Source organism: Euprymna scolopes, chromosome 12 (genome assembly GCF_053919585.1).
Source record: "Euprymna scolopes isolate OS-2025 chromosome 12, ASM5391958v1, whole genome shotgun sequence".
Lineage (NCBI taxonomy): Eukaryota > Metazoa > Mollusca > Cephalopoda > Sepiida > Sepiolidae > Euprymna > Euprymna scolopes.
Genome location: NC_136493.1, coordinates 67447682 through 67460438, shown reverse-complemented (window position 1 = coordinate 67460438; position 12757 = coordinate 67447682). Strand labels below are relative to the sequence as shown.

The window sequence follows — 12757 nt, the reverse complement described above, 5'->3', positions numbered from 1 at the left end:
ACAAGAGGAGAGAAAGATAACAGTCCAGAAAAAAAAAAAAAATTTTAAAAAAAATAAAAAAAAAAGAGAATCCGGTAATTGAAAAAGTGGTGCCGGGGGAAGAAGAAGATAAGCAATAACAAATTTAACAAGGTAATAACAAAATATTAACAATATAACGCGCAGAATAACAATATACGAACCAACAAATTTTGAGCGATAAAGTCGTAGTCAGACAAAGACTAAAGTTACTTCTCATGAAAGAGGAGAACTATTTATGGCACAATGGGAGATTCCATTGTGCACACATGGGCCAGTCTATTCCTTGGATTGTGATTGGCTGAATCACCTGATTGGATATGCTTGTACATAAATAGAAGCCCTCAGTCCAGCTCAATCTGATGTCTGTCTTGTGCATGAGCTGGATCCAACCAGGATATTTGTGTCATGGAAGACTGCTACCAAGGCCGGTGAGATGTGAACTTTCTTGCTTGGTGTTTGAAACGACACATGGTGGCTGCCCAACACAGAAGAAAGTCACTGAAAAGGCCTTTTATCCATGATTAGATTTTCTGTAATATATCCTCTTTATCTTCTGAACTATGCAAGAAAAAATTATTTCTTTTGTCAAGAATTTTTTTCCAAAATTAAAGGGAATAAATAACACTAAATGACGTTTTTAATTATTTTTACTGCCTTGTATCTCAAAAATGTGACCTGATTGAACAAAATGAGTGTGATTTTTAGATTCTGCATAGCAAATTACCCTAGAAGCACTTATAAGATGCTTTACCTTTGAAACTTCACAGACTAGTGTATTTCAAAAAAAGTACCATCATAAACATTAATTATTTATAAATCGTTAAACCAGTTTTTTATTATTAGAGTTTATTATTTTATATTTAATTGTATGTTTGTTAATGTCAAAAAAATGTAGCACGAAACAGTTGAAAAAATTGTTTTTAACTTAGCAAAGAGAATTACAATATTAGTAAAAGAAAAAAATCAGAAAAAGAAAAATTCAAATTTTTAATTAAATTCTATAACAGATTTTTGTAATGTGTAATGTTTTAAATATTTTTGCACTAGTAAATTTGTTTATATTAACATTATTTGTTTGAATTTAATTTTTTTGTTTGTTAACTTGTTCATTTTTCAGTTTATTGTTCGTTTGCATTTTAAAAATTATTGTTAGTTTTGATTTTTAAAAAATATTGTTCGTTTTGATTTTTAAAAAGATTGGTTTTATTTTTAAAAGTATTGTTCGTTTTGATTTTTGAAAAATATTGTTCGTTTTGATTTTTGAAAAATATTGTTGTTTGTTTGCATTTTAAAAAATTATTGTTATTCATTTCCATTTTAGTTTAAAAAAAATATTTATCATTTGATTTTAAGTCGATTATTTAATAATTCTTTATTGCCTAACTTCATATTTCATGTTTTGCAATATTTGATTGTCTTCTGCTTAAAACGTACATAATTTTACATGAATATTTTTTTATATTCAAGGTCAGTCAGATAAATCAAATCGTGTTCCTTTCATTTTTTCTTTTTAAATGTAATTTATAAGTAAATAATGAACATATTTTTGTCTTTAAAATCCATGAAACAATGAAATGTTTTATACCTTTAACACATAAACACAACTTTTTGATTTGAATTCTTTTTTTAAATTAATATTGAATGGGTTTCAGTGCAAATCATTTTATTCCTTATTTTTCTCTTCTTTAATGCAATTTTTAAGTTTTCTAATGCTTTTTTTAAAAAATCTTTGGTTCGTTATCGACAGTCTGGCTGTTGGACAGGTCTTATTTGCTAGGACCTCAGCAATGTCATTTTTCAGTTCACAGACCTTAATGGCACATATGTTACACTTTGAAAAAAGGCTAAATACAATTTTTGAAGGCCAAACAGCTTTTTTAAAAAAGGGTCTAATTCATGAAATTTGTCTTTGAAAAGTCCAATCTGGCAACCCTGGACAAGAATATGAGTGGTCTCACTTTGATGTGGCCTCGTTTTTAAATATTATTATAATATGTGATTATTGTTGTAATAGTGTGAAAAATGAACTCCTAGTAATTTTGGCATGTGGTGGTTCTTTGTCAAAGAAAGAAGTCAGCGAAATGTTACATAAAAAAGGAGAACATTTGAAGCAAAAAAGCAACAGCGGCTGCCAAGAGGTGTTGGACTTAAGGAGTAAATTAAAGATTGTTTTTCACAATGTGATTTTATTATTTGTATTGAACTATGACGTTATATTAATATATACAAGTACTAAGTATAGAGATAGATATACATTAATATATAATAATAATTAGTAATAAAATGGTGATATTTACAACTAGAAATAAAAATAGGTTCAAGGCTCCTAAAATCTGTACTAGAATTGTCTGAAAGGACCCCTGGCGCAGTGGTTAGAGTACTAGGAAAAATCAATTGTAACAGTGATATTCTCCTGAAGGTTGAATGTTCAATCCTCAGTGTGGGCGACCGAAAAATACATTTGCGAATTACTTAGGCTGACGGAACAAGAGCATGCTACCCCCATGAAGTAAATAAAGGATTCCGCTCGAAATTCCATCCAAATTCCCTAGTTTGACAGAAACATTCCCAAGTTTGACAAGATACACCGCAAGAAGGTCGGGGGTTACAATCGACCGAAACATTGTGAAAATCACACTCAAGATGAGAACAGTAGTTCGATGAATAATAATACAAGTATGTAACTATGTAGCATAATATTACTCTCTGAATATTTATTAGTACTTATTAATTCATCTCATTTGGGTCAGTTCTATATTTAAAATGCAATGAACACTATTTTCTTAGAATTGCTAATAAACTTGTATTTGCAGTGTATTATTTTTTTATTATTTTTTTTTTTTTTTTTTTTTTTTTTTTCCACTATTCAGAAAAATATCAGCTTAATCCAAATATATTTGTTGATTGAATATATTTTTCATTCCATGGAATTTCCATGGGTCATGTTAGTCTCCTAATATTTTTTTGAAATTATTTATGTTTGCTCATTTACAATTTTTTCCTTTTGCTTATTTAGATTAATAGAAATGTATTCATTATCTTATGTTTTTTTTTGTTTCTTGTTAGATGGTGAATCCTTTATGCAGTGTGTGCATTCATTGGGAACCATTAAATCGATCTGTAAGGAACTTTCTTTTATTATTCATATATATATATATATATATATATATATATATATATATATATATATATATATATATATAAATGAATGTCTGTGTGTGATCATAAAGTTGTGACAAGAGTTTTAAATGATGAATAAACTATTAGTTAGGACTATAATGCAAAGATGGTTACACTATGTATCTGCCATCTTAACAGTAGCAACTATCCTGACCTTTGACCTCTGAAATATGACATGAATCTACATTAACTAAATTTAAAAAAATGAAATGGACTCCTGTATAAAAAATTCTGACAAAACTTAAGCAAGACAAGCAAAGCAACATTGTGGCCATAAAGAAAGCAAAAAGTCTAAACGAATATTGTGATCAGAAAATTAAGACACTTCATAAGAAAATTGGTGCAAACATATAACCTGAGAAATGACTCATTTGGAAATTTGTAGTTTACATTAGAAATACACAATTGCAAATCTTAAACAGAAGGTTGAAAAGTTAAATTAGTCTTACAGAATGGAAGTATAGACATAGAATATTATCTCTTATCTCTGTCATCTTTTAGGATACTTCACCACTGTATCTACACAGCTTCTCCGGTTCTCTTGATCTCGCATGACAGTTTGCAGGCCCTAAACATTTTTCAATCCTGTAGCAGGTTGTCAATGTAGGTCATTCTCCTACCACGGTTTGGGTGTCCATCTGTTGGTATCCAGAAAACTAGCTAGATAGAATATTAAACTTAAATATAGCATCTACAAAATATGTTAGCAAGAGAGACAAAGGAAAAATATTCAAAATGAATGCGTGTAAAAAGACTTTATAAAATTGAGATTATATATGAGCGAACAATAGATCAATTGTATAGATAACCATCAGCCCTTTGTCATGGCTTAATGATAGTATACTTCAGAGTGAAGTTAATTTGGTATTTATTTCTGTTTTCCTTTTCCATGAGATTATATATATTTTATATATTTTTTATTTTTCTTTTCCGTGAGACATAAGTTTGATTATCCAATGACCTTTAAACAGTTTAGATTTTAGTTTTCATTTAAGCATCAATAGTACCATTTCAATTTTGGATATGAAAAAATACTTCAATGTAAATATATATAACAAAATTGAAATTAATAAAAACCTGGAGAGAGTGCTCAATACTATTGCAGAGCAAATTATATATATATATTTTTATATATATTTTAATTTTTATTATTTATCTGATTAGTAACATATGTTTTGGTTACCAAATCTTATCAACGATCCAATAACTTCATCAGACTTTACAGAAATAATTATTATGATTATGAAAAAAAATATTAGAAGAAGCACAAAAAAAAGACAATTAAGCAGATAAAGCAGTAATAAAAGATATATATATATATATATATATATATATATATTTATTTATTTATCTCAAAATATATAAATCTCAAATTCCCTTATTTATTTCATTAAATAAATCAAAAAACATTGTTAGATTTTGTTTCTGAAATCTGTCTTGCTAAAAATTTCTAGTTTGAAGACATATATAAAAAAAGTTTGTTTCACATTCTTTTCTTTAGTTTAATATTTTAGTTTACTAAAGTAATTAATAATAATTTAGTTTAATATTTTCATGTAATTTACATTTCTATCAGATTAAATAAACAATTTCATGAAATCCATCTTCCTTTTAATAGTTTTAAAATGAAAAAAGAAAATTAACAAAAAGCATTATTTTTTTTTTAGGTTCGAATTGAAGGTAAAGTTTGCTACCTTTCTGAAAAAGAAAATACTGACTATTTTAATGCACGTCCTCGATCCAGTCAACTGGGAGCCATTATCAGTAACCAGAGTACAGTTATTCCCAGTCGAGAGGTTGGTTTCATTTTTAGGGGGGAGCTTTTACGATGTCTTGCAAGATGCACAGATTTTAATAATGCTTTTTAGGTCAACACTTTTATTTGCATAAGTAATACGATTATTAAATGAATGACATAGGGCTGAGAACAGAAAATTAACAAATGGAAAAATTAGACCCGTACAGGATTTCAACCTATGCCTATAAACAGTAACTATCATTAGCTATTTAATTTGTATTACCTATGCCACCCAAGTAAACAGCATTGTACATAATATATTGTTCCATTTGCTGCCAAACACTCGATTCACACTTCCCCCAAATTCATTATTTTTAACATAACTAATTAATTCATATGCCTTTATATTTTAAACCACACACTCCTATGATCTGTAAAGATCACTTCACGTGTATAGACTGTTGCAATATTTTTTATTCATAATGGGGTATGATCCCACACAGTCGGGCGATTCTATTTATAAACGATGCTGCTAGGAATTGACAAATCAAATTAATTCACGTTCTGCTACCAACCAATCAGAAACCAGAATTGCTCCATAAATATTAAACCTTTTCTGTAGCAATTTCACATGTTTTTTCTGTCTCGACACGGTAAGAATCTTTTGCTCTATGGAACTGTCTACTGCAAACCAGTCACCTCTCAGGACTTGTATAGAACAATGAACCATCGGACACTGTTCTGTCTACTGCAAACCAGTCACCTTTCAAGACTTGTTTAGAACAACGAACTATCGGAAACTGTTCTGAAACTAAACATGGCTTACACTTCTAGAGGTTATGGGCCCAGCGTGCGTCTTTATTTCGATGGATCCAAATCAAAATTCAAATTGTGGCAAGCTAAATTTCTAGGATATCTACGAATCCAAAAGCTACACAAAGTACTTCAAACACAACCTGAAAACAGAAACGACCCCCATTTCATTGAAAAGAACGCAACTGTCTTTGCGTAATTAATACAGGGTTTAGATGACCAAAGTCTATCACTAGTAATGAGAGAAGCCCTGAACGATGGCTGCAAAGCATTGAACATATTGAGAGAGCATTATTTATCGAAAGGAAAACCCAAAATTATTTTTTTATATACTGAACTGACCTCTCTAAAACGAATGGAAGCCGAAACTATTACTGATTATATTATAAGAGCCAAAATGACTGCAAATTCTTTAAAAATGTCTGGTTAAGTTATAAGTGAGAGTCTGTTAATTTCCATGGTTCTTAAGGGATTACCGAGTAATTTCAAGCCATTTACTACCGTGATATTCCAGAAAGAAAAACCCATGACTTTTAGCCAATTCAAGGTAGCACTCAGAAGTTACAAGGAAACTGAAAAAATGATCACAGAAAAAGACGAATCTTCAAATATCATGAAATTTAAAAATACACACATAAAAACACCAAAATTAAATTATACCCATGCCAGGAATAAAAACTGCAACTTTGCCAAAAACAATTTTTCTCCTAAGAAAAGTACAAAAATTATTTGCTATAATTGTGGACGACCCAATCACAAGAGTTTCCAATGTAGATACAGGACTCAAAATGGCGACTCCATTAAAAATGTGGAGAGCTCTGTTAGCAAAGATACATTTTTATTTTCATGTACATTCAATGCTTAACCAAACAATAATAATTTTCTTGTCAATTGTGGGGCCACGACACATGTGATTACAAAGGAATCTAATTTTATCAATTGTGACCCCAACTTTAAGCCACAAAATCATTTTGTAGAACTAGCTGACGGGAGTCGAGTAAATGATATCATTTTGAAAAGAAGCGATGCTAAAATCTCGCTAAGGAACAATAAAGGTGAACCATGTTTCTGTATTCTAGAAAACACTCTTCTAATCTCAAAATTTAAACAAAATATATTTTCTGTACAAGCTGCCACTAAACAAGGTGCAAATATGAACTTTAGCTCCAATAAATCAAAACTGGTATATCCGAATGGAACTGTATTTGACATTAAAGAAAATGGAAGACTATATTATTTTAATAGCGTAGTCCCATCGAAAACCGCCTGCCATGATCTACAGATATGGCATAAAATTCTTGGACATTGCAATATTCCTGATATCAAAAAGTTGCCGACTGTAGTTGATGGAATGAAAATACAAACATCAAAAAACTTCAACTGCGACGTCTGTACGCAAGGGAAAACTATCAAAGACAAACTATCAAAGCAAGATACCAGACAAGAAGGCCAAAAAAAAATCCTATCAATGGTGCATTGTGACTTGAACGGTCCCATGGTCTAGATGGCCAGAGAACATTATAGATATCTGTTGAATTTCGTAGATGACCATTCAGGTTTAATAATGGTTTACTTTTTAAAAAAAACAAATCTGATACCCTGCTAGCAACTAAAAAATATTTAGCCAACATGGCTCCCTACGGTGAAGTCAAGTGTATTCGCTCTGACAATGGTACAGAATTCACCAATAAAGACTTTGAACTTTTACTAATTAACCATCATATCAACCATGAAAAATCAGCTCCTAGATCGCCACACCAAAACGGGACTGCTGAAAGAGCATGGCGGACACTTTTTGAAATGGCAAGATACCTACTCATTGAATCAAAACTCCCCAAAAACCTCTGGACGTATGCACTTATGGCGGCAGCCTATATACGCAACAAGTGCTTTAACAAAACACCTATCTAAAACTCCGTATGAATCTTTCTGTGGTAAAAAAAACAAATTTAGCAGAATGCATATATTTGATTCAACTTGCTTCGCATATATAAATAAAAAGAGTAAATTGAATATTAAAGCCAACAGAGGTATATTTCTTGGATACGATAAAAACAGTTCAGCCAATTTAGTATTTTTTCCAGAGAAAAATAAAATAAAAAGAATCCGATGTGTAAAATTCACAGACACGGTAATTTTACCGACAAAATCCCGTCATATGAAGAAGATGAAATTATATTTCCTCAAATAATTAAAAAGGTGACTTTTTTTTCTTTTTTTTTTTTCTAAATAAATAATTAAAACAAACGGAGACAAGAGTATCCATGATGATGATGATGATGATGATGATGGTGGTGGCGGCGGCGAAAGATATCCCAAAAGAAATAGAAGACGACCCGATTTTTTTGTGTTCGAGAATATAAAAGATTATCAAATCGACTATTGCTATTCAATGGAAAATTAACGAAGCAATTAATTCAGAACATTGTGATGAATGGAAAATTGCCATGAAAAAAGAAATAGATGTCTTAACCGAAAATGATACCTATACGGTAGTGCCTCTCCCAAAAGATAAACATATTATTTCTATAAGATGGGTCTTTACAAAAAAGACTACAGCATCAGGTGTAGAACAGTACAAAGCTAGATTTGTTGCTAAGGGGTACTCTCAGATTTACGGTATAGAATATTTTTCTACGTTTTCACCGACCACAAACCTAACAACAATCAGAATTTTACTGCATATAACATCGAAATATGACCTAAAAATCCATCAAATGGACGTAAAAAATGCTTATTTGAATGCCCCAATAGACTGTGAAATTTATATTACCCCTCCACAGGGATTTATGATGAAAAATAAAAATAGCGTGTGGCGACTTAACAAGTCATTATATGGTCTAAAGCAATGTGCTCAGTATTGGAATACAATATTTCATGATTATATTATTAAACAACAATTCAGACAATGCGCTGTAGACCCCTGTTTATATACCCAACACAAAGACGATAAACTACTGATTTTGGTTTTGTGGGTCGATATTTTAATCGTATCAAATTGTTACATAATGTTAACTGATGTTAAGAACAAATTAAGTAAAAGATTCAAAATGACCGATCTTGGCAAAAAATATCTTGGTTTTGGGGGATAGAATTTACTCAAAGCAAAGGACTTGTTACGATGAATCAATCGGGATACATCGACAAAATACTATTAAAATTTGGAATGGGAGAGTGCAAGAAATGCTCTACACCAGTCGAAAATGATATTAATAAAAATATACACAGAATCTGAAATAATAAATGACACACAATATCGCAAAATTATAGGTAGTCTTGTATATTTAATGACTGCAACCAGACCCGATATATGCTATACAGTAACAAAACAGTCACAAACATTATCACAACCGGCAATGAAGGATTTAAACAGAGCTAAACAAGTCCCGCGTTATTTAAAAGGAACTAAAGAACAGAAGTTAGTATTTAGAAAATTAAAAAATCCCCTAAAATTAGAAGGATTTTCGGATTCAGATTGGGGAAACGACAAAGATCGAAAAAGTATATCTTGATATTGTTTCAGACTCTCAGAAAATGGGCCTATTATTTCCTGGAAATCTAAAAAGCAACAGATTGTATCTCTCTCTACGTGTGAAGCAGAATTTATCGCGATCACACACACGACCCAGGAAGCACTCTACCTTAAAAATGTCTTAGAGCCAGAATTAACTAAAAGCCCCATAGTAATTAATTGTGATAATCAAGCCAGTATAGTCTTAGCACAGAACACGATAATCAACCAAAGATCTAAGCATATAGATATAAAATACCATTTCATAAAAAACGAGGTGAAAAAGGAATCCATTATTTTGAATTAAATATCATCAGAACAAAATATTGCTGATGTATTCACGAAACCCACAACAAGAATAAAGTTAAAGCATTTTTTCTCAAAACTTGTTGGTGGATTCGACTGAATAAATTTTTTTTTTTCACAGCCCTGTATGTATATAAATTTCTATATATCAAAAAAAAAAAAAAATAGTCCTGGACAAGACGTTAAACTGTATCCACTTTGTTTGTATTAACACTTAAATCCACTGATGCATAACTAATACTTTTACTGAAATAAAAAAAAAAGAAAGAAAAAAGTCACTTTTTTAAAAAACCTCTTTGTAATTTTCCTTTTCGACAAATACTTTTTGCATGCTTATTTTAAGGCGCGCATAAATCATTGACTTTTATTTATTTATTTTTTTTTTTTGCACATTAGTTTTCTTATTTTTCAAAAGTGTCCTATATTTTTTTTGCATTGTTTTAATAACAAAAACAAAAAAAACTCTTTAAACGGGTACATATTGCATGTATGCTTATTTTTATGTATATTTATTTTTATGTATATATGTATGCGTTTTTCTTTCTTTTTTTTACAAAACTGCATAATCAAATTTAAGAAATGGCTTCTTTTTCACATACCCACCCCTTTTTAAGGTAAAAATACCTTCCATTTCTTTTATTTCTCTTCTCTGTTCACATATACATCTGTTTTGATATTATATTTTAGCATGTAAAAAGACGCCATTTATAATTGTGTTCAAAAGAACACAATTAAAAATAGCGTCTTTTTACATGCTAAAATTTTAAGATCCCAATGATTTCTAATTTTTGTTATGTATAATTGAATATAAAAATACATATATATTTATTTTTGAGCAGAACAAACACAAGGGACTTTCCCATTATAAAAAATAGGGGGAGGTCGCAATATTTTTGATTCATAATGGGGTATGATCCCACACAGTCGGGCGATTCTATTTATAAGCGATGCTGCTAGGAATTGACAAATCAAATTAATTCACGTTCTGCTACCAACCAATTAGAAACCAGAATTGCTCCATAAATATTAAACCTTTTCTGTAGCAATTTCACATGTTTTTTCTGTCTCGACACGGTAAGAATCTTTTGCTCTATGGAACTGTCTACTGCAAACCAGTCACCTCTCAGGACTTGTATAGAACAATGAACCATCGGACACTGTTCTGTCTACTGCAAACCAGTCACCTTTCAAGACTTGTTTAGAACAACGAACTATCGGAAACTGTTCTGAAACTAAACATGGCTTGCACTTCTAGAGGTTATGGGCCCAGCGTGCGTCTTTATTTTGATGGATCCAAATCAAAATTCAAATTGTGGCAAGCTAAATTTCTAGGATATCTACGAATCCAAAAGCTACACAAAGTACTTCAAACACAACCTGAAAACAGAAACGACCCCCATTTCATTGAAAAGAACGCAACTGTCTTTGCGTAATTAATACAGGGTTTAGATGACCAAAGTCTATCACTAGTAATGAGAGAAGCCCTGAACGATGGCTGCAAAGCATTGAACATATTGAGAGAGCATTATTTATCGAAAGGAAAACCCAAAATTATTTTTTTATATACTGAACTGACCTCTCTAAAACGAATGGAAGCCGAAACTATTACTGATTATATTATAAGAGCCAAAATGACTGCAAATTCTTTAAAAATGTCTGGTTAAGTTATAAGTGAGAGTCTGTTAATTTCCATGGTTCTTAAGGGATTACCGAGTAATTTCAAGCCATTTACTACCGTGATATTCCAGAAAGAAAAACCCATGACTTTTAGCCAATTCAAGGTAGCACTCAGAAGTTACAAGGAAACTGAAAAAATGATCAGAAATGGTTCTGAAACTAACCATGGCTTACACTTCTAGATAGACTCATGCTCAGATTGGCACTTACATCTCTTGGGCTTTTTATACGGAAAGACTCAACTAGCCCTTACTACACAACCAGACTAAACTAGCCCTTACTACACAACCAGACTAAACTAGCCCTTACTACACAACCAGAGTCAACTAGCCCTTACTACACAACCAGACTCAACTAGCCCTTACTACACAACCAGACTCAACTACCCCTTACTACACAACCAGACTCAACTACCCCTTACTACACAACCAGACTCAACTAGCCCTTACTACACAATCAGACTCAACTAGCCCTTACTACACAACCAGACTCAACTAGCGCTTACTACACAACCAGACTCAACTAGCCCTTACTACACAACCAGACTCAACTACCCCTTACTACACAACCAGACTCAACTAACCCTTACTACACAACCAGACTCAACTAGCCCTTACTACACAACCAGAATCAACTAGCCCTTACTACACAACCAGACTCAACTAGCCCTTACTACACAACCAGACTCAACTACCCCTTACTACACAACCAGACTCAACTACCCCTTACTACACAACCAGACTCAACTAGCCCTTACTACACAATCAGACTCAACTAGCCCTTACTACACAACCAGACTCAACTAGCCCTTACTACACAACCAGACTAAACTAGCCCTTACTACACAATCAGACTCAACTAGCCCTTACTACACAACCAGACTCAACTAGCCCTTACTACACAACCAGACTAAACTAGCCCTTACTACACAACCAGACTCAACTAGCCCTTACTACACAACCAGACTCAACTAACCCTTACTACACAACCAGACTCAACTAGCCCTTACTACACAACCAGAATCAACTAGCCCTTACTACACAACCAGACTCAACTAGCCCTTACTACACAACCAGACTCAACTAGCCCTCACTACATGGTCAGACTCAGCCTCACTACATGGTCAGGCTAAGATAGCCCCTGATATACAACTAGACATAGTTAATCTTTAAAACATAGCCAGAACCAGCTGCCTTACACTACATGTCTAAACAAAACTAGCCTCTCATATTCTTTTTGACTTTCAAGCATAAAAAATAAATTAAAAAGTTTGAGTTGAATCATAATTTAGTCTTTATGATAACATGATGATGACAATTTTCAAAATATCCAACTCTCGAATTGCTATTTAAAATTTTCCATAACACAACAGTGACGACAACGACAGCAATTTTCAAAAAGTCTGATTTGAATCATAATTTAATCTGTTTCCATAATGCGACAATGACAATTTTCAAAATGTCTGACTCTTGAATTGTATACACAATTCTCTAAAACGTGCCAACACCATT

The 12757-nt window shown here is 31.8% G+C and overlaps 1 protein-coding gene across 3 annotated transcripts in view; it reads left to right on the top strand.

Moving 5' to 3' along the window:
* Positions 1-12757, top strand: part of LOC145291315 (pyridoxine-5'-phosphate oxidase-like) — a 351668-nt gene that overhangs the window by 328883 nt on the left and 10028 nt on the right. For 2 of the 3 annotated variants that reach the window (XM_080137054.1, XM_080137052.1), the window contains 2 exons: positions 3088-3141; positions 4869-4997. In XM_080137054.1, the coding sequence (XP_079993180.1) occupies positions 3088-3141; positions 4869-4997 (183 nt within the window). The remainder of the gene's footprint in view (positions 1-3087; positions 3142-4868; positions 4998-12757) is intronic. The other variant, XM_080137053.1, reaches the window with a different exon arrangement.